The sequence below is a fragment of the Camellia sinensis genome, chromosome 12 (genome assembly GCF_055761805.1).
Source record: "Camellia sinensis isolate YWXY chromosome 12, ASM5576180v1, whole genome shotgun sequence".
Classification (NCBI taxonomy): Eukaryota; Viridiplantae; Streptophyta; class Magnoliopsida; order Ericales; family Theaceae; genus Camellia; species Camellia sinensis.
This window is the reverse complement of record NC_138972.1, coordinates 60,093,862-60,117,604: the sequence shown is the minus strand read 5'-3', so window position 1 is coordinate 60,117,604 and position 23,743 is coordinate 60,093,862. Positions and strand designations below refer to the sequence as shown.

At 34.4% G+C, this 23,743-nt stretch overlaps 1 protein-coding gene across 3 annotated transcripts in view; it reads left to right on the top strand.

The window, feature by feature from the left end:
- The window catches only part of LOC114271879 (putative E3 ubiquitin-protein ligase RHC1A), a 28,815-nt gene extending 9,954 nt beyond the window's left edge, over positions 1 to 18,861 (top strand). The window contains exons 1-3 of one of the 3 annotated variants that reach the window (XM_082898736.1): positions 13,407 to 13,595; positions 17,417 to 17,495; positions 17,619 to 18,861. In XM_082898736.1, the coding sequence (XP_082754862.1) occupies positions 17,704 to 18,564 (861 nt within the window). In that variant the 5' untranslated portion in view covers positions 13,407 to 13,595; positions 17,417 to 17,495; positions 17,619 to 17,703 and the 3' untranslated portion in view covers positions 18,565 to 18,861. Of the gene's footprint in view, positions 1 to 13,361; positions 13,596 to 17,416; positions 17,496 to 17,618 lie in introns of those variants that run through there. The other 2 variants (XM_028213547.2, XM_082898737.1) reach the window with 2 other exon arrangements.
- Positions 18,862 to 23,743: the final 4,882 nt, after the last annotated feature.

Sequence of the window (23,743 nt, the reverse complement as noted above, 5' to 3'; positions counted from 1 at the left end):
GAGTATTTTAGAGAGAGAAGGAGTTAGGCTAGGGTTTATGTGAGAAAAGGAACCAAAAAGTGATATAAAATAACGCTGCTACGAACTGATATACGCGGTCCTTGTTCGAGCGAATGAGTGGTCGATCGAGTGACCAGATACAACAAGTGACCTCGCTTAAGCGCAAGAAGTGTCACTCGAGCGTAGAATACATACCTTCAAGTATTTCACAAACGCACACTCTCGCTTGAGTGCAAGAAGCCTCGCTCGAGCAAAGAACTTCATCTTCCCAGAAAATGCTGCGTCTGGGAAGGAAAATTGAGAACTCTTAAAACTCGCTCGAGTGTAAGAAACCTTGCTCGAGCGAAGAAGCAAATTATACAAGACTCACTCGAGCACAAGAAGCCTCGCTCGAGCGAAGAAGCCAAAATCTAGGCAACAACAATCTAGACCAACTAACAACCAACTTGTTCCAAACTCGCCCAACATGTTCCAAAACTCAAATGCAAAGAGTCAAAGGAAAAAAACAAGACATGGATACAATACTAAGCCACGAAACCCAAGTCTGGAATACAATGAAGGTCAGGGCAAAATCAGGATCGCTATAACCTTCCCATTTTAAAGAATTTCATCTCCAAAACTTTAGTACAAGTTTCTAGAACCATGATTACCCAATTTTCAAAATGTTCACAATTCAATTCTCCTCATCATGACCCACCCACCGATCATTCAATCTCTTTACAAGAGAGCAAATCCACATCATATCGCTCAACATATATTACCAATATGCATCTTCCGAAATTTAACCAATTTCAATACATACATCTCAAATTTCCAAAACATATTCAATGTTTATGATAAATTTGCATTTCCAAAACTTAGACAGCATATACAATGTTCAAATTAAACTTGTATTTCTGAAACATATTTAACATTTACAATTCTTTTATAATCCAAAACATATACAATGCTTTTATAGTTCATAAACAAAACTAAAATTTCAACACATACTCAAACATGAACAAATAAGTCGGGATATTTCTCTTGGACTTCTAATTTACGCTCCCAAGTTGCTTCCTCAACCTCATGATGTTTCTATAATACTTTGACCAAGGGAATTGTCTTGCTCGCAAGACTTGGCCCCGCCTATCCAAGACTCTCACCAGTCTCCCTTCATATGAGGCATCCTCGTCTACCTCTAAGTCGGTCCAATCCAACACATGTGATGGATCCGGCTCATACTTCTGAAGCATATTAATATGAAACATTTCATGCACTTTGGAAAGTTGTGGCGGCAACGCTAAACGATATGTAACCTCCTCAATCCGTTCAAGGATTTCAAAAGGGCCAATAAACCGAGGGGATAACTTCTCACTCTTCCCAAATCTCATCAAACCCCGTCTAGGTGATATTTTCAAAAAGACATGATCACCTACTTCAAATGACAAAGGTCTCCTTCTACGATCGGCATAACTCTTTTGGCGACTCTGGGCTGTAACCAACCTCTTATGGATAAGTGCCACTTTCTCCGTCGTTTCTCGAACCAACTTTGGACCCAACAAAGGTACATCACCCACCTCGGCCCAACACACTGGAGATCTACACGGTCGGCCGTACAAGGCCTTAAACGGTGCCATGCCAATACTCGATTGGAAACTGCTATTGTAGGCAAACTCCACTAAGAGTAAGTGTCTCTCCCACGAACCCTTGAAGTCAAGGACACAGCCTTTAAGCATATCCTCAAGAATCTGGATAGTACGCTTGGACTGCCCATTAGTTTGAGGATGGTACGCAGTACTAAAGGTCAATCTAGTGCCCAAAGCACTCTACAAGCTCTGCCATAGTCGAGCTGTGAAACGCGGATCCCTATCCAAAACAATTGTCACAGGGACCCCGTGCAACCTCACTATGTCCCGAATATACAAGTTAGCAAGGTAGTCTACCGAATCTCTTACGCGTATAGGAATAAAATGCGCTGACTTGGTTAACCGGTCAACTACCACCCAAATGGCATCACCACCTCGTTGAGTCCTCGAAAGGCCCACAACAAAATCCATCGTGACATACTCTAATTTCCACTCAGCTATAGGCAAGGGTTGCAACAAACCCGCTGGCCTCTGATGCTCGGCCTTCACTTGTTGGAAAGTAAGGCACTTCGATACAAACACAGCCACATCTTTCTTCATAGCCCTCCACCAAACTGGCAACTCAGATCATGATACATCTTTATGCCTCCCGGATGCACCGCAATGCGTGAATGATGGAACTCTTGGGTACTTCCTCTTGGCAACACTCCGGTACAAATAAACGATCACGGTATCTTACACTCAGGTCGGGACTCACGGTTAAACCCTTCTTTACCTTTCCACTGAAGATCTTCTCCCGTAAGGATTCTACCTCCAAGTCACCCTTCTGTGCTTCTAACACTCGGTTCACAAGTGTAGGTTGTACAACTACAGAAAATAAGGCTACAAACTCAACAGACTCGCCCAGATGCAAGTCAAATTCACCAAGAGTACCCAACATCTCCCATTCTCGGATAGCAATACAAGCTACATTACTAACATATTTCTTACTCAAGGCGTCGGCTACCACATTGGCCATCCCCGGATGGTAATGCAACTCGGAATCATAATCTTCTATGAACTCCATCCATTTTCTCTGCCTCAAGTTTAAGTCCTTCTGTGTAAACAGATACTTCAGACTCTTATGATCAGAAAACACCTCAAATCTCTCACCATACAGATAGTGCCTCCAAATCTTCAAGCCAAAAATCACCGCTGCCAACTTTAAGTCGCGGGTAGGGTAATTCTTCTCGTGTGTTTTCAACTGTCGTGAGCCATAGGCTACTATCTTCCCTTCTTGCATCAATACACAACCTAAACCTTCCCGTGAGGCATCACAATATACCAAATAGCCCAAATCCCTCTCCGGAATAATCAAGATTGGAGCGGTGGTGAGTCTAACCTTAAGCTCTTGGAACGACTTTTCACAAGTCTCACTCTACACAAATTTGACCCTTTTCCTCGTCAATCTAGTCAAATGCGACGCTAATCTGGAAAAATCCTTCACAAACCGGTGGTAATACCCGACCAACCCCAAGAAACTACGAATCTCAAAAGCATTCTTAGGTTGTGCCCAATCCTGCACTGCCTCAATTTTGGATGAATCTACAGTACATGGCCTAGGAACTTAACCTTTTTTAGCCAAAACTCACACTTCCCGAACTTAGCATACAGCTTATGGGCTCTAAAGCAACTCAAGCACCACTTGTAAGTGTTTCTCGTGCTTCTTCTCAGAAGGTGAGTAAATCAGAATATCGTCCACAAAGATGACCACAAAACGGTCTAAGAATTCTCAGAAGATTCGGTTCATCAAGTCCATAAACACAGCTGAGGCATTGGTTAGCCCGAAAGGCATCATAAGAAACTCATAATGGCCATACCTCCTATGGAATGTCATTTTCAGGATATCCTCATTCCTGATCCTCAGCTGGTGATAACCCGATCTCAGGTCTATCTTAGAGAAACAACGAGACCATTTCAACTGATCAAACAAGTCATCTATACAAAGCATTGGATACTTGTTCTTAACTGTAACCCGGTTCAACTTTCGGTAGTCGATACAAAGTCGCAAGGCTCCATCTTTCTTTTTAGCAAAGAGAGCTGGTGCTCCCCAATGCGAAGTACTAGGGCGAACAAAGCCCTTATCTAGTAGTTCCTGGAGTTGAACCTTTAACTCACTCAACTAAGCCGGCACAAACCGATACGGTACCATAGAAATTGGTGTTATACCAGGCACTAAATCAATAAAGAACTCGATCTTTCAGTGAGGTGGTAAACTAATAAGATCCTCGGGAAAGACATCCGAGTACTCACAAACCATTCTTGGCGACTCAACTCGAACTTCATCACACTCACTACTAAAAAAGCTAGAAAGAAGACAACTAAGTTCACTCCATCCATGCGAACCATACATCGGTGATAAGACTATATCCACCCGGTCTCCCAAGAAATAAAAGCAATAACTGCTCAAGGTACATACAGTAACCCTCTGACGGTAGCAAAATATAACAACCCGGTATGACGATAACTAGTCCATATCCAAAATAACATCAAAACTAGACATGCCCATCAATACAAAAGAAAAAGGAAACTGGCAGTCGACGGCCTCTATATCACATCCCCGACACCCCCGTTTCAAAATCATCTCACCCCCAACAGGTGACACAACACATATAGGAGATGCTAACTATGCCAACTCCAATTCCAACCCCAAAACAGATGCAAATGCAGACAAAATAAATGAATGGAATGCACCGGTATCAATCAATACATTGGCAACCGTGTTGTAAAACAAAAAGGTACCTCTTACAACAGATGGAGTTGGTACAAGATCTGGCACAGTAACAGCATGCACAAGTCCCCCGTTGGTCTCTGATCTACCTGTTCACCCCTCGGAGCATAATACTGCTGCACTAACTGACCCAAAGAGGCTCCCTAATTGCCCCTCGAGGCCTGTACTGACTGCGTTGGCTGGTGACTTTGTGTCTGCCTCAAACCAGACACACCAGGTTGCCACCCAACTGTGGGCAAAATCTCTTAAGGTGTCCCGCTTGCCCGCACTGATAACAAGTGAGTGGCTGGCCTCTGCCCTGACTCTAACCCTGAGAACGAGCCGACGATGAAACTGCTTGCTGCCCTCCTCTCCTCTGTGGGCAAACTGGAGACTTGTGGCCCAGCTGGCCACACTTGAAACAAGTGATGTCTCCCTGACCACCTTTTCCAAAACCTGAACTCGGCATTGAAAAGGTAGACCTCGAATGCGCTTCCTGGGATTGCTATGGGTTAGAACCCATCTGCCTCTTACTGATCCCCTATCCATCCTCACTCCTTCTGGAGCCCTTCATCATCTCCTCCTCCGTATGCATGATGGTCTCAAGATGGGCTGCAGCCTCCACAAGGCACCCATAATCATAGACCCGGCCATCCTAAACATGAGCCCGGCCCGTAGTTTCTTCTCAAATTCCAAACAACGGCATTCCTCAGACACTACCAGCTCCGGTGCAAACCTAGACAGGCTAGTGAATGTGGCTTCCAACTCAGCCACCGGTGTGTTTAACTGTTTGAGCTGAGAAAACTGATCCCTCAGCTTCTCCCTCACTGTAGCAGGTAAGTATTTGTCTTGGAAAGCATCAATAAGGGCTTCCCAAGTCCCTCCAATGCGCCCCCGCGCATATTTCCACTACTGACCCACGTCTCCCTTTAGCTGGAAGGACACCAAGGTCACTCTCAAACCTCCGTCTTCGATACCGAGCATCTCAAATGTCTTCGTCATCTGCTCTAGCCACTCATCAGCCTTTAGTGGCTCTTTAGGATCACCCAAAAACTCGTCTGGATTCGACCGGAAGAACTCTTTCTTCAGAAAGAATGGCCCAACTTTAGCTATTTGGGCCTGGACTTGATTCTCAACTTTGAGAATGTCCATGGATTCCCTCAATGCTCCGCCCATTTCATGGGCTAAGGCACTCATGGCCTGTTGACCTACTAGCTCGGCCACATTGGCTTGACCGACCCCTTCCTCCAATCCCAGAATTTCATCTGATATGGGCATCTCATGCCTCCTAGGCCTACCACGCCTACCACCACGACCTCGTCCTGACATCCTAATAAAGGTAACGATAGCCATTAGCACATTTACAAATGTGTTGAAGCTAATTCACCCACGTCCTAATACGATGGACAACTGTAATTCACTCCACATAAGCACATAATCACATAAACACATACGAATTTCATTTCCAGATAATGACCGTCCCGTGACGTTGCTGGAGTTTTAGTTAGAAACAACAGTGATCAAATGCCTTTCCAACAGGACTCCCAGAAACCCATGGACATAATCAACATCCTAGAAATCAAATCTCATATCCATATAATCACATAAACATGTTATCATATAAGCACATAGAATCCATAGTTAAGTCTCCAACAAGCAAGACAAACCCAATGTGGTACTAAGCACTTCCCACGTACCCAAAGTATTCAAACCCGGTACGCTCTGATACCAAGTTGTCACGCCCTCAAAATAAATAGGATAATCTAACCCAAGAGATTCATAAACATAATAGAAAATGTTATACTTTCATTCATTAGAGTTTATGTTACAAGAGATATTACATCCATTATACTTTCATAAATTCTCACTCTGAAACTACAACATATAACACTAATTGATTACAACAAAATAAACGCCCTAGGGTTTACATCTTTCTAAGATATCATTTGGTTACAGCAAAATAGTCCTAAGCTCTATATATGTAAAGCCCTTGGCTTGAATTAACATTTAAACACAAAAGCAACAAAACAAAGCCTCAAACTCCTAAGTCCTTCCAAACTACGCCCTTGGAGGAGGCATGTCACCTGTACCTGAAAATGGTTCCCCAAGCAAGGTGAACCAAAGCCTAGTAGAGATATACTAACACAATATATAAAGTTAAACTAAGGTATATGCATCAGTTAAATGTTCAACATTCGCGACTAACTTATATACTATCCATGATCATCCGGTATTGATATTAGCATCTCAATCTATTTCCATTCATTAATACATTCATCATTCTAACACTTCTATTTTGGCCATTTTACAGAATTCTCATCCGAGGGAATCGGCACCCATATACATAAGATTTTGGGACTTTCACCTTGGATACTTTGGCCAACTTAATTTTAAATGAAGTCTATTCCCTATCTCCTCCCAAAACAATGGAGTACATACTCTATCTCCTCTCAAACAAAGTTACATATACAATGTATTTAAAAACGTTGTCATATACAATGACTATCCAAATCACATATTCAATGGCTTAATCAAACCGTCATATTCAATGACATAATTCTAATGATTAGTTTCAATTTACCTAATTCTCATACAGTTTCTACAACAATCATAGCTATCCTCCACCGATAGCCCAAAACAGATATTTCTAACCATATATACTATCTATCAACAGATAATTTATCAATTTTTTCATAGGTAACTGATTTATCAAATCCAACTACACCATTCATTCATATAACCTTCCAATTGCATATTTCCCATATCAATTTCATTATTTATACAAAATAATTATTGAGCACAAATTAGGGCAAGTTTTTTCCTTTTTCAACTATCAACCTTAAGTCCAAATTTCATCATTTTAACCCATCTAACCTCATATTCAATACCCCATATATGTATCCATGGAACCCAATATAAAAACCCCTCTTTCAATTTTGAATCCAAACGCTAACTTTACCAAAATCTTCCCAAATCCCACAATTTATACATAACAACAAATACCTAAGTTAAAAACCATATTAATGTGTAAAATATCCATACTTCAAGTGTAGAAGCTCAAAGAGAAAGAAGGAGAATCTCGAACCTCATATTCAATACCCCATATATGTATCCATGGAGCCCAATATAAAAACCCCTCTTTCAATTTTGAATCCAAACCCTAACTTCACCAAAATCTTCCCAAATCCTACCATTTATACATAACAACAAATACCTAGGTTAAAAACCATATTAATGTGTAAAATATCCCTACTTCAAGTGTAGAAGCTCAAAGAGAAATAAGGAGAATCTCAAAAATGCACAAAATCAAGCTTTACTCGGATGAAATGGAAGCCCATAAGATGCTCCATATTTTTAATAAAGAAACTAGGGTTGAGAGATCCCCAAACCAAGGTGCATTTATAGAGAGAGAGAGAGAGAGAGGGAGAAAGAGAGAGCATTTTAGAGAGAGAAGGAACTGGGCTAGGGTTTATGTGAGAAAAGGAACCAAAAAGTGATATAAAATAATGCTGCTGCGAACTGATATACGCGGTCCTCGCTCGAGCGAATGAGTGGTCGCTCGAGCGACCAGACACAACAAGTGACCTCGCTCGAGCGTAAGAAGTGTCACTCGAGGGTAGAATACATACATTTAGGTATTTCACAAACGCACACTTTCGCTCGAGCGCAAGAAGCCTCGCTCGAGTAAAGAACTTCATTTTTCCAGAAATGCTGCGTCTAGGAAGAAAATCAGAGAACTCTCAAAACTCGCTTGAGCGTAAGAAACCTCGCTCGAGCGAAGAAGCAAATTATACAAGGCTCGCTCGAACGTAAGAAGCCTTGCTTGAGCGAAGAAACCAAAATCTAGGCAACAACAATCTAGACCAACTAACAACCAACCTATTCCAAACTCGCCTAATATGTTCCAAAACTTAAATGCAAAGAGTCAAAGGAGAAAAACAAGACATGGATACAATACAAAGTCACGAAACCCGAGTTCGGAATACAATGAAGGTCGGGGTAAAACCGGGATCGCTATAAAGAGTTATCCTGAGTGATTAGTGGGCGTACTTCTCATATAATTGCTTAAGATTTGATTTTTGGGATCATACTATGAGAAAATAATTTTTTGTAAATTTCTTAATGTCAATATGAATGACCTGTCTTTAATCAGATCAAAAAGGAAATTAACCGAATTACACATAAGTTATCTTGATCGTTGAAAAAATAATTATCTTAAAAATTATTATTAAATAAATAAATTATCTAAATGAAATATGATACTTCCTCTGTCCCAAAATAATGGCCCCTTTTGGGGAATCCAACTTTTTTTGGTAGTACTTTAAAAAAGTTGATTTTCCAAAATTACCCTTTGATAGTACATTTTTTTGGGAATATCAATGTCATAATTGTACTTTTTATATTATTTATGAATTTAAAAGAAGGGCAAAATAAGAATTTTATATTATTTTTGTACTTGATTTTTGAAGAGGGACTAATATTTTGGGACAATGAAAAATGGAATAAGGGACTAATATTATGAGACGGAGGGAGTACAAATTAGACCCAGTGAGGACAAGACTCTTGTGTTTAGACTTGTAAGGAATCCAATCTTAAAAGAAAGGATGAATTATACTAGCAGTCTCTACAGTTTGAGTCATGTGTCACTTTGATTCTTGACTTTTCAATTGTGACACATTTGACTCTGAATTTTGAATCTTGTTTCAAATAAAGACAATTAAAAATACCATTGCTTAATTTCAAGGGCAAAGTTGTCAATTTGATAAAATATAAACTAATTTGAAAAAAATAAACGTTAAAAAAATATTTTTGAATTTTTAAAAATTATTTCTACCCATTAAAGATAAAATTATGTAAAATTGATAAATTTTTTAAACATTTATTTATTTATCTTTACCAAATTATTTTTATTATATGTTTAGATGATGATCATATAATGAGGGGTTATTTTTATTTTCATTAAATTAGTTTCTATTTCTTCAAAAGCCAAATATGGCGACAACTTTGATATCATTATTAAACCAATCCATTAAATTAAAAAATCCAAAACTAAAAACATTTCACACATTAAATATATCGATTACACATTAAAAACTTAACAACCACTCATTACATGATTATCATCCAAATCAATGCTTTAAAAACTGGACCGGTGAACGAATCGGAAAAGAGATTGAGTGGACGAGTCACCAGTTTAACTATTGGGTTGAAGCGGAATCGAACCATGACGTTATAAATATATTAAAATAATATTTAAATAAAAATATAAGTAATAAAATTGAAAATATTAAATTATCTTAAATATTTCTCATAATATTTTTTTTTACTAAAAAATATAATAATATATTTTAAAATATTATTAATCTTAATTTTGGAATAGGAAACCAAATATTCAATGTTCCCTCCATATGATTTTAATTCAAATAATTTGATTGAAAGAAGAGTAAAAATTTTGGAGGGACGCCAAAATTTCAAATCTCCCTCCAATAAATTTGATTGAATCTCACATAAATTTTTTAAGTTTTTGTGAAATAATTTTTTTTCTTATAAATAGGTAAAGACTTTCACAATAATTTCAAACTCTTAATGAGATTCCTTACAAGAGGAGACTTTTGAAAGAGAGTTTCTAATTAAATTTTCTTATATATATATATATATATATGTATATATAATAAGAAAGAATAAAAAAAATAGTCAGAAAATATCAAAAAAAAGTTCAAAATTTTTAATTTTATCAACCCAGCCGGTTCACCTGACCCCGTCCCCGGGTCGACCGATTCGGTGGTCCAACCGTCGATTTTTACGATTCTCTCTAAATAGACTAGTTTTTGGATTGAAACGGTTTAGAGAGTATATCTGGATCGAAATCCCGACTGGTTGACGGTTCAACCAGCTGGTCCGATCTTATTTTTAAAACTTTGAACCAAACACATAATAAAAATTAATTTGGTAAAAAAAAAATAAATGTCTAAAAGATTTATCAATTTTACATAATTTTATCTTGGTGGGTAGAAATTATTTTTAGAAATTCAAAAATATTTTTTTAATATTTATTTTTATTAAATTGGTTTATATTTTATCATATTAACGACTTTACCATTAAAATTGATTAATGATATTTTTAATTGTTCTTATTTAAAATAAAATTTAAAATTTAAAATTAAATGTGTCATAATTAAAAATTAAACATCAAAATGACGCTTTCCTAAACTACAAAAACCATTAATTTTGACATTATCAATGGTGTTAATTAACTGTTGTTGTCAGCTAACTTTTGACATTATCAATGAATTCAATAAAACTATTGGAGGGGCTTGTTAGATGCTGTCTCCAAATTATTGCTTAATTTATTGTGCACGACATGGGCTTTGATTAGGGTTAGTGGTGGGGTTGACCGACACCACGCATATTTTATGGATATCATTACAAATTTATAATTGTCCTTTTTTTTATTTGATGAATTTTTATTAAGGGATTGTTTGAAATGATCTAAATAAATGTATTTTTTATCTTTTTATGAAAAGATATGCAGAAAAGTAGAGAGGTGATGTGATGAAAAAAAGATAAAAAGATAAAAAGATGGATTATTTTGGGTATGCCAAACTTGGACTAAATATATTTTTTTAAATTATACATTTTTAGATTTTATTTAACTAGATGAATCAAAAAGTAAAAAATTTTAACATATATTTTTTAAAATTCACTAAAGATATATATATATTTAAAAAAAAGTGTTTCTCATTATTTATTGTTTTTTTTCCAATTATGATGACAATCTATTATCTTTCACTAGTTAAAATATAAATAAGGTAACTCTTTATTTTAATTATTTTCTTTTTTATTTATGTACTTTAACACTATTTTATATTTTACATATTTATACATATAAACTATTTTTCGTTTGAAAAGTGAGTTGACTTTTTGGTTTTTTGACTTTTTTGACTATTTTAACTTGGGCTAAAAACTTGATTTGGGAAGAGCTTTTTGACTTTTTGACTTTTTTGATTTTTTTTTTTGTGAGAGAAGAGTGTAATGATTATGGATTAAATGTGATGTTTTGTTTGTTGCAGTTAAAATAGTCTATTTTGTCTTTTGTGACTAAAATAGCTACAAACCAACTTGCCAAACGGATAGGGTTGTTTTGGAAAGTTGGAAAAAAAATTGACTTTTTAACATTTTGATTTTTTAGTGGCTTTTTTGACAAAAAATTGAGTTGTTTTGGGTAAAAAAATTGATTTTTTTGACTAAAAAAAGCTAAAAGCCCAAAAAACTAACTTTTTTGACAACTTCCCAAAAGGCCCCAAAATCTTTTAAAGGTCTTCAAATATAATTAATCTTAAAAATTTTATTAAAATAACTATTATAATAATTAACCGATCTAATTTAAAAAATCCTTAAAGATGTTGTATAAGGTGTGCTCCTATTCAGCCATCTCTAATAATTATGCCAATCTAATGATGACTTGAATTTAACTCCGAAACTTTATTTTACTCTAATAACCGACATCAATTTTTACTTATTAAACTATTGTTAAAACTACTCATCATATTTAAGAGTTGCATAATGTAAATAAGTAAACAAAAAATAACATTCAAAAAATAATGACAGCTTGATGAAAAAAATCATATTTTAATGTTAAAAATGTTTTTCATTAATTAAAATAATAATTTTCCTAACTTAACTTAAATGATATTTTTCATAAATAAATAAAGCTTCAAATGAAATAAATTATTTATTGGATATTTGAGTCCCAATTTGAAGTCTTTCTAACATCTCATTTCTATTTACAGATACAAATAATTTTTTCCATAAGATATAAATTTGAGGGTGAATTGCAAATCAATAAAAATAATTACAAAAATATGAAGGTATAAGTGTGGTTTGTATCATAGTGCTAGTCAGATCATAATTTTCACTTGCATGGGAACACGAATCCATTTGCATTTTTATTTTTATTTATTTTTGTATATAAATAATTTATTTGTTCCTTTTGATTTGTAATTTTTCTAAGTTATATAATGTATATGATGAATGTAGAGAAAACATAAATGAATTTATTAAAAACCTCTCAAATGTGAGCAAAATAAAATAGGAAATGCTACTGTCTCAGATTTATCAACCATGAAAATTGTTCAGAAATAAGTGTGCGGTATAGATGAAGAATTGTTTTGTTGTAAGACACACCTAAAATTAATCTCATCCACACAATTTGAATATGGACATCCTCAATTTTGTAGTGTTGCTCAAATAAAAAAGAACTTTGAAGTGAGAAAAGAAATGATAAAATTATAGTTTCTTACTTACATACAAAAAAGAAAAGAAATAATTGTAATATCTCACATTCTTTCTCACTTGGTTACTCATTCAAATAAGTGATAGATATCTTCTCATTTGACAACTTAGTTTTTTAGCTCAAAAAAAAGAAAAAAAAAAACCGAAATTTGTTGGTTTTTTTTTTTTATTTATAAAAATTTAGAAAGTTATTAAAAAAGTCAAAAAAAAACTATTACAAAAGTCAAATATATGTTTTTCTATACAACTAAAAAAAAGGAAAATTATACGCTATCCCAGTCTGTTTGGCAATTTTTTCATTTGGCTATTAATTTTTTTAATTTTATTTTGGCTCTTCATATTTTAATTTTTTCTCAATTTAATTTTTAAGTTAACATACATTCAAAATTAGACTAAAAAAATGCTACTACCACATGATATACAAAATATATTATTATATTAAAATTTGAAATTGTATCAATTGTGTAAGATATATATAATAAAATATTTTTATGCTACGTAGTAAAAAATGTGCTTTTTTTTTAAATCTAATTTTAGACATAAATTGGTTTATAGAATAAATTAAAAAAAAATCAAATATAAAAGGCTAGAGTGAAAGAAAAAAAGACTTTAAGAACAAAAAAAAAAAAAAAAAAAAGCCAAACATAAAAAGGTTAAAACATAATTTATCCTTAAGAAAACTATTTTCAAATACATATTAATTTTTATTTTTCTCACCAAAACCCACTGTCCAAACCAGGTGTAAATGTTAAGGAATGAGTTTTGAGTGTAAAAAAACAGGGAAAAAGTGGGGAGAAGTTATGACTGTTTTTTTCACTTAAAATTGAGTAAAGTTGGAGATGCCATTACTCAATTATCCAACCCTGTCACCACCACCACTATAATCATCATCCCATTCCTAGTTCCTGTCTCTCTCTCTCTCTCTCTCTCTCTCTTTCTGCTGCCATTGGATCTGCTCTTTTCACTCTCTCTCTTTCTCTCTCTCAAAGGTATGAGATTTACTGTGTGTTGTGTTGTGTTGTTTTGCATTTCCAATGATGTGTCTCTGTGAAGAAACATTTCTTGATTTGTGCTCTTGATCTGCTATATTATCTTGTACTGTATATTCATGTGTTGGAACTTTGCTGTTATGGGTCTGATGCATTTCCTCTGAATTTCTGTTTGGTTACCTAGAAATGCATTATGCCCATAAAAACAGAGCTCTTCTAGCAATCTTCAGGTTTTGCATGTGCGCTAGATTCATATGTATTATTGTGCTACAATTTCTTATATCAATCTCAGATTTTGCATCTACCTATGTGAATATTTGTGTATATATGTTAATGTGCTAGAGTTTTTGTCTTTTTGGGTCTGAATCTGATGTATTTTTCTGTTTGGATCCTAAGAAAGCTAGGAATTTTATTTTAAGAATTTAAGTTGTAGTTGTAGTTGTCGTTGTTTTAGTTTTATATTTTGTGTGATGAAAATGAAACTGATCGGAACTGAGTCAAAAGAGAGAACATATAGTGATTCAATCTTCTTGTTCTTTTGTGTCTTTTTCTCCATCTTATCAGCAACCAAAATGATTAGTTTGATTGATCAAAATTTACAAACCTGGCCTCAGTTTGATCTAATTAGTAACTTTCTTCTTCAGATTGGTTAGGTCTAAACACTCCCTTTGGACTAGCCAAAATGTGTTGCAAGTTCCCTCTGCCATCCCCATTCTTGAAATTGCGCGCTCTATCATGTTTACTATGAATGTTCCCAAGTTTTTTTTCTTTTTTTTTTGGAGGAAATTTATTTTCTGTTCCTACAATTGCCTACTTATTAATTATATGCCCTATGGTGTTCTTTAGTTTGAAACTACTCTTAAACTTCTTCCCGTGACTCCTACCATTTTGGGGCATTGGAAGAGAAAGTTAGGCAGGGAAAGTGGGCATATCAGTTAGTGGCTTGGGTTTGATCATTTTGAGTCTTGTTGGTTAGAGAAGGAAGGTAAGATAGAAAATGTGGAGAGAGAAAAGAATGAAGAAGACAGGAAGAGAAATGGGGGTGTGGTTTCAATTACAAAAGAGCATTTTTTTATTTTATTTTTAAAACTTATACATTCAATCTCTAGTCATATAACTCAACCTATGTTACCTAGAACATGGATCATTTCAGTATGTGGAATAGGAATAGGAATAGGAATATGGTACTCCACATGTTCTTAAATGTGGTATGATTAGAGTAGACTTGTATAGATTACACTATAGAATTTAAGGTACTTTTGGAATAATTTTCTTTTAATAATTAGATATCTAATAAGCATTATGGCCAATTTTTAATGTTTTATTCTGTCAAAACTTCACTCAACTTAAAGTTTAGTTCATTATATTTTATTCTTTTACCCCTAAGGAACCCTTTAAGAAATATATTGGGAAAAATTTTTGGGATTGTTTTAGATCGTTAAAGTTATCGTTTTGGAACACAAGTGTTCATGTTTCAGAATGTGTTCCAAAACGTAATTCACCAGGTATTAGCGTTTTCTGGTAACTCTGTTCATTACCAACGAAACTTGACAGTCAAGCTCTTGTCACAAGCTACTCAACTCAACATAGTACTTAGCAAGAGATCGATCATTTTGATCCAACCCACAATTTTTCTTCCACAATTGATATGCCTATGCATCATTACTCTTCTGAGAGTATGTCTATGCTATGTTGTCCAAATCTTATGTATGGTATCCAACAACAAAAAATTGCAACTAGTAGTAGGTTGCATGGAGTTAATCAACCAGGTTATGACAACAAGAGCATTTTTTGAAAGCCACTTAGTCCACGTTGGACCATCTTCAAGAGGGTCCTTGAGTGCTCTTGTAATATAACATGTCAAGCTATGAGCAGTAATAGTAAGATTGCAAGTGTGTGATTGAATCATATAGTTGGTGCCATCCAATTTAAGAAGACCAATCTAAAGAAATGGGTTATCACCTGGAGTCCCAACAAGACTCGCCCAGAGTCCCATTCTCTTTGCTGGCTATGGAAGCCTTGCTAACTTTTGCCATGTCCACAAGAAGAATAAAACAAAATAGCAAACAAAAACTGATCTAAAGGCTCACAAATTCAACAAGCAGCAAGGAATACTCAACCAGGAGGGACAAAGTGCATGAAATCAACCCAATGTGTATAACAATAGTGATGAAAAATAACCATAAAATAGGCTCTGTCACAGTACTAGATAGTAAACCGCACACTTTCTGCACCAAAAAGCCAACCCAGATATCAAAAACAATAAAAATAAGAAGAGGATGCTAGTTAACACTCCTACATTGCTAGTTTGCTCTCATATGTTAGGTTTGAGCATCCAACCAAATCTCACTCAATCAAAGATTTCCATAGAACATACCCTTTTCCTGAAAATCATTTAAAAATAAAAAAAATCACATCTAGCAATCTATTTTTTTTTTTTTTTACAAAGGAAATAAACAAGGTAATCAAACCCCTAGACAATCATGCTGGTATGGTTTTATTTTTATTTTTGAACATTAATACGTTGAAAAACAAAAATGCAGAGAACATAACTAGCAATGAAGTCTTCAAAAATGAAGATAATGCTATGATACCAAGTTAAACTTACAATAAAAGGAAGAGAGCAAGAGATGGATGAGAGAAGAGAAACACAATGTACAACTTAATGAGAGAGACTAAAAAATTAAGACTCCATCCGATAAACACATGTATTTATATTAGAGTGGACCAAACTATATAAAAACTCTTCAGGCTACTAACTTAACTAAACTCAAAGCATAACACATGACACATAACAATTTGGTCATTGACTTGAGATGCTTTGTGCACATCATTCTTTGGTCTAAATCTATATTTAGTAAACCTGATTTTAGGCCATTGTTAAACACTTCTGTGACACATCTATGGAGGAGGCATATCTTGTTGGACATTGGCATTCTGGATGTAGTCCTAAAAGCACGTTTGACACTTCTTCAACGTGTCTTAATTATAAAAAATAAAAATAAAAAATTGTAATATCACACACTTTACATATACTTCAGCGACACTTCTTGAACCCTCCAAACATGACCTATATGATAAATCTCTTCATAGTAACAATGTTTTGGATTTTTCGAAATGCAACTTGTGCACTGATACATTTATGAGATGAATAAATCAGGTATACGTCAGTGCTTTATAATTTTTTTTTGTATTATGTAGAGTGCAATTGTTACATGAATAATATCTTGATGTTTAAGTTATGGAATATATGACCTTTTTTTTTTTTTTTAAATTAATGTTATCTTTTCTTTCTTCTTCTTATTCATCTTCTTCTTTTTGTTAAAATTTTTCACACTACCTTTTAATAAACTGTTCATATATTTGAGATATAAACAATTTATAATAACTTTTTTACATGTCCAGGCATAGCATATCCTACGTTTTTATAAAATCGTCATTTTGACTTGTCGGTGTGACATGTCATGTCACATGCCTATGCTACTTAGTCTATAGCCTTGCTCTATTTCTCCTGATACTAAGACTGCTACAGGCTCCAAAAAAGACCTAATTACATAAATTAGCCAATATGACTCACAGAAATAATTACAGTCCGTGCCAACAATTTTGAAAATTATTAAAATACCCTTAACTTTGACTCCTAGAACCTAATAAAAGGTAAAGAAAAAATAACTATCAGCATACTAATCTAAAATTGACAGAAAATAAGTGTCAATTAACACTACAGTCTACAGTTAATGACACAGTATACAAGGGATGTTCCATGTAAAATTTCAGATTTTGTCCTTTTCTTGTTGCATGCTCTGCATCATGAACCCAAGCTTGAATGTGGTCTCACTTTCGGAACTCTTCCAATGTGGAGCTAAATCCTCAGTGCTATGATATATAGTATTCATTCTGGTATGAGATTGTTCTGGTGAATAATTTTTCTATGATATATAGTATTAATTCTGGTATGAGATTATTCTGGTTAATAATTATTCTATATATTTTCTTAATGAGTTATTATATTTGAATTTCTAGCCATTATGTGGAGGTAGCAGTCAAAGAGGAGGATTTCAAGCGACAAAATTTGGAGTTGAGTGAGAAAGTGTTTTAGAGATATAGGATGTCTAGTAGCAGAACCCATTGGTGCTACAGTTGTAGGCAGCCTGTTAGTCTCCAAGAGCGAAATGCAGTTTGTTCTGATTGTAGTGGAGGATTTATTCAAGAACTTGACGAAGCAATGAGCATGAATCAACTTTCCCTAGATTCAAGTGAAGAGGACAATGTTGAACAGCATGACCAGAGGCCCGGATTAGTGGATTCTTTCTTGACCTTTTTGAGAGAGCGAATAGTGGGAATAAACAACAGTGTTGATAGTAGAGGGAGGTCAGATTCACACCCTGAACAAGGTGGCTTTAGTCCTTGGTTGATTTTCAGCGGTCAAGTGCCTGAGAACAGTCGATTTGAAGAACTATTCAATGAATCTGGCGGATTTAGGCGAGGTAGTGGTGGGAATTATTTTGTTGGTCCTGGACTCGAAGAACTTATCGAAGAGCTTACTAGAGATCAACGGGGTTCTCACCCAGCACCCAAATCTTTGATTGATGCGATGCCTACTGTTAAAATTTCGCATAAGCACCTTCGTTCTGATGCACACTGTGCTGTTTGTAAAGAAAAATTTAAGTCTGGGTCTCACGTGAGAAAAATGCCATGCAACCATATATATCATTCTGATTGTATTGTTCCTTGGCTAAATCAGCACAACTCATGCCCTGTTTGTCGGCAGGAACTGTCATTACAGAGATCTGATGATGTTCATAGCAATCAAAGCTCAAGGGCTCATACTAGAAGCAGCTCAAGTGGTCTGAGTAGAAGCAATAGCAAGAGATCATGGAATCCATTGTCTTTATTCCGGTCTTCTGGCTCATCTCAGTCCCGCTCTCACAATAACAGATTAGCAGGAAGCAGCTCGTCATCCACATGAACATACTCGCCTTAGAGGGTATTCTAGATGGCGTTTAAAAAAGCAAGATAAGTTTAGTTAGAAACATGGGTTTCTTTCTTTTCCCTTTTCTTTGTGACCATAACTCATCGCTGCTAATTCAACCCAGAGCAAATTGCTTATGTAATAAGAGTTGTTTGAGACCTTGGAGCCTCTAGATTTGAGTTTGCTTTGAGAAAGGTGAATGAGAGTAGTTTCATCTGTTATGCTACTGCTTCATATGTAAATTACATATTCTCACTTTTTTTCATGCTGAAAGTATCTGTTTTTGTTTTTGTATTTTTTTTTTTGTTGTATGGTCTTTAATTTATGCTTCATTGGGTGGAATCCGGATCTTCTAGAGTGATTTTGCAAGACAGGGCACGGTTAGTGCAGCCTAGGCACTCTGATGTCTAAGTTAGAAAGAATTTAGAGAGAATAAGAGCACTCTGATGCCTAAGTAAGAAAGAATCTAGAGAGAATAAGAACGTAGTAGAAAAGAATTTAGAGTGTGTTGTAGCCTTTATTCATTGTGTTTTGAAAATGTGAGGGTTGGTGCCCTTTTATAGTCGCTCTTTCCTCATTTTTAGGATTGGCTTCTCGTAAATAGCTTCCTTCACTTGGTTGGATTACTTGCAACTTTTATCCCGAAAACCTTATGAGGTAGATGGTCAGTATCCTAGTGAAACCATCATTCAGGGGTTGCTTGGAATGACCTAAATAAGTGCACTTTTTATCTTTTTACGAAAAGATGTGCAGAAAAGTAGAGAGATGATGTGATGAAAAAAAGATAAAAAGATAGATTATTTTAGATATGCCAAACTTGGCCTCAATGTTGCCCTCTCTAGACAGATCCACGTTGTCCAATAGTGATAACATATGTTTATGTAAAATTTGGAAGATCATTTTCTAACTGTACATGTGTCATAGTATATCTTTTAAAACAATTATATATAGGGTAAAGCACCAATAAATCCTAAGTTTATGTCTTATGAACCACTTAGTCCTATCTTTTTACTTGTAGACTAATAAGTCCCATACCAATGTTAAAGACATTTATGTGCATCCGTGGCTTGTCTATTTGCACATAAGTTAGGGGTATGAAGGGATTTTTGGTGATGTGAAATTTACGTATTCGTCCAAAAAGCACATTGTAGGGGTTTTTGAATTTCCCCCTCTTCCGATCAATTAGGAAGAGATTAATTTGGCAAATTGTGGATTTCCAATGTTACTATGCTGAGTAATCTTCAATGTTTCGAATTTCAATGTTGTTTTGGTAATGTTCGAATATCACTCGTAGTTGCCCCAACTGAGGGTAGGTTTCAATCACAAACCCTAGAAATGAGAAAACCATCGTAGATGCTTGTAACATTGAGAACACTCAAGCATTTGACTGTCTGACGTTAGCAGTGTCACTCCGATGGATTCGATCTCACATCCACAATCATAGGAGTCGATTGTTTTGGTGAACGCTGGTGTCAAGTATGTGGCTTTCGACGTTTCGTTTCCCTGTTCTTGTAGTCCAGCGTCGTGCTGCTGCTAGAGTGTTGGTAATGTTGGAGTATGTGTGTGTATGTAATGGGTGTGTAGGGTTTTTATGTGGCTGATGACGTTATGTGATATTACTGGTTATGTGGGTTTGTAACTGTGTCATGTAATAATGGGTCAAGTAATGAAATGGGCCATCTATGCTTGTCTTTGTATTGTGCATGACATTCTGTTTTTGTTTGTTTTTGTTTGTGGCCATACGGGTTTGTTGGTTGCATAGATTGTCATCAGTGCAATGGTAGAATCATGTCAACATTGGGTGCCTTGTTTTGTTGCAACGCTGCAAGGACTCCCCTGTTTTTTTCCCAGTTGTATACATGGTAGTCAGGTTGTGGAGATAGTTATATGTCAATGTTAGTGGTGTGGAATTTTATGATGGTTGTACATGTTTTTGATGTTTAATTGAAGCCCATGGAAATGTGATTTTTTTGATTGGGTTTTGATGTATTTGTTGTAAATGGTTTCGCCGCCTTCAACTGCACCCGAAGCAGCAATTTGAAAAAAAAAAAAAAAAACCGAATCCAAAGCCCCTACATCAACGACCCATGTTTCCACATCATAAAATCGCATGAAACGACAACAACATCAACCCCAAAAATTACACTACGTAACCCCAACATCAGTCACAAAAAAAAAAAATAAAATAAAATAACAACCAACCACAACATCACGATTCCACATCAGCCCCTTCACATCAAGTGACTAAACATCACTAACCTCACAAATCACTCCACGCAATCCTCACAAAAATTTGAAAAATTAACACCATATCATAACCAATCCACCCAAATATCAAGAAAAAAATCATAACCAAAATCACACTTAAGGGCAAACAAGTAAATTTCAGAATATACCATAAATAAAAGGACTAATTAGTTTGAAAGAAAATTTTTAAGACTAAATAGAGCACCATTTTCTCAAATGAGATTTTTGGGTAATTTTTCCTTATATATATGTATGTACATAGAGATGTATATAAATAATTTTACTAAATTTTATGAAATATTATTTTAAAAAACATATCCTTTTACTCTATTCATTGCACTGGTTAATTACTAGTTATAATATAATTGCACATATTATATATATTCTTAGTTCATGTACTTTAACTTTGTTGTTAGAGATTAAAAAAAATTACAAAATGGATTAGTTAAAAAATAGAGTTCTTAACCTTGAATATATAAGAAAACACCAAAATAATTAGGGTAAAATAAACGAACACCTCTTATATTTCTCTATTAAACCTGACACTCTATTTTAGAATTTTGTGTAATATACTCACTCGTTAGTTAATCATGAATTGGCCCAAATGGATTCTGTTGAGGTGATGGATCTAATTTTTTTTAAAATTTTTTATTTAGCAAATAATATGAAAGGTCTTACAAAATGAACATATCAAAGCGTGAAAAATTCTCTCAAATCTATATTTAAATTTGAGGGAAACTCAATCTGAATAAAATGTAATACAATTATTTGATAGTCGACGTAATGGCATTCAATAATCCCTTATTCCATAATTTCATCCGTCAAACAAATGTGATCTCAAAGTCTTGTGGTTTGGATTCAGTATTTGACTTTGGAAACTTAATCCTTTTAAGTGATTTTTTTGACTTTTTATGAAATGAAAATAAATTAGTGTTTGGAATAATTATTTTAGTTGAATAGATAAAATGATTGGTTGATGCGTATAATATGACATTTTGACTTTTTTGTGACTTCGATTTTTTTAACCAAAAAATCACAAAATGAATGGGGTCTATATTCCCCTTTACATTGGATTAGATTTCTCTCAAGTTCACATCTTAACATGACCGAACTTGAGGGACTTGTAGAGCCTATCACAAGTCTCGTTTCGATGATCCGAGCTGTTCACTTTTTAGGACTCGTTGAATAGAATATTCATACAAAAAATCAAGATGATCGGATATTTGTAGCTCTATTTTTGAATCAAATTTGTATTTTAAAAAATGAATAGTTATTTTTGAAATTATATTTGTCGTCCTTTTTTTTGAACCAAATATGTTTTAAACATATAGACACCGATATTCAATCATCTGAATTTTTTCCGTGAATATTTTACTCAACGAATCAAAAAAAGTGAACCACTTGGATTGCCAAAATTGGTTCCAAAATGGGCCTATCAAATTCAAATGCTCTCAAATTCAAGTGACAATTTGAGAGAAGCCAAATTTTTTAAGATTTATACTCAAATTTAATTGTCTTTGTTACCATTATACTTTTGTTTTTAATGGAAAAAGATTTAAACTCAGAATTTAAATCTTACAATTGTACTCACAGTCACATAACATATTATATGTTAATTTTTGATTTGCCACAAACTCTTAATCATGTAAAATCCAAATCTCTTGTGGGCTAATTGTAAGATTTAAATTATGGACCTCTAATATTTCTGCTTTCGTCTTTGTTTTTGTGTTTCCTAAAAATGAGAAATCATGAAATTATGTTTGCTAAAATTGTTTGGCCACAGGCAAAAAATGATTACCCAAGCCTAAATGCAAGACTTTTTTTTTTTTGAATAGAAAAAAAGATGTTCGAGAGGATATCATAACATTTATGCGCCTTGATTTCGGGATAATGGGTTGCCAATCAGATTTAGGCTAAGTTTGGCAATTCAAAAATAATTCATCTTTTTATCTTTTTTTCATCACATTACCTCTCTACTTTTCTGCACATCTTTTCGTAAAAAGATAAAAAGTAGATTTATTTAGGTCATCCCAAATAACCCTTTAACTTAACGTATAGGATGGAACCCACTATCTAGACACCTAATAGATCTCATCTATGTACTATAAAAAGGGCCAAGTATCGATCGAAGTACAATGTAAAATTTCCGCAGACAAAGAGCTCCCTTTAGAATTCAATCCGTACTCACCTCTATAGAACGTAATGTGTTGTACATGAGGCTACCACTCCGGTGGCGCCTAAAGGTAAGACGGAAATAGACATTTCACAAGACCTAACTTTAATTATCGTATACTTACCCAAAAAAAATCCTTTAATTATTGTGTTGTGGATCTTTCTTATAGTTCAACATGTGACATTTGGCTGCCACAATGTCTAGAATTTAAAAAATAATAAATAAAAATAAATAAATGATATTAATAAGAGAAAATTTCAAATCAGTTAAATTTTTTTAAAAAAATTCAAATCAGTAATATATTTTACAATTTTAATCATTAGGGCTCGTTTGTTTTCAAAGTTAGATTAAGGGAAATTGTTAGTGAAGAAATTAAAAAAATTATATTTGATTGTGATATATTTTAGTGAGTGAATTAACTATATAAAATACTATAAATATCTTTTGGTGTTTTTGATATATTTTAATATTGAAAAATTATATTTTATAAATATTTTTTTGTATTATATTATTTTAATACATATAATGACATAATACTAAAAAAAAAAACCCTACACACACAAATACACAGCACACAACATAGGCAAAATAATCTTTTTACAAGCTAATTTCCTTACTAGTTTTGAAACCCAACCCTTGAAGGCTTTTGCTAATCCCCTCTTCCAAGGCCTATCATAGTCCTAAGGGCCTGTTTGTTTGGAGTTATAGGGAGGGGATTGGGATTGTTAGTGAGGTGGAACTCACTATATGGGATGT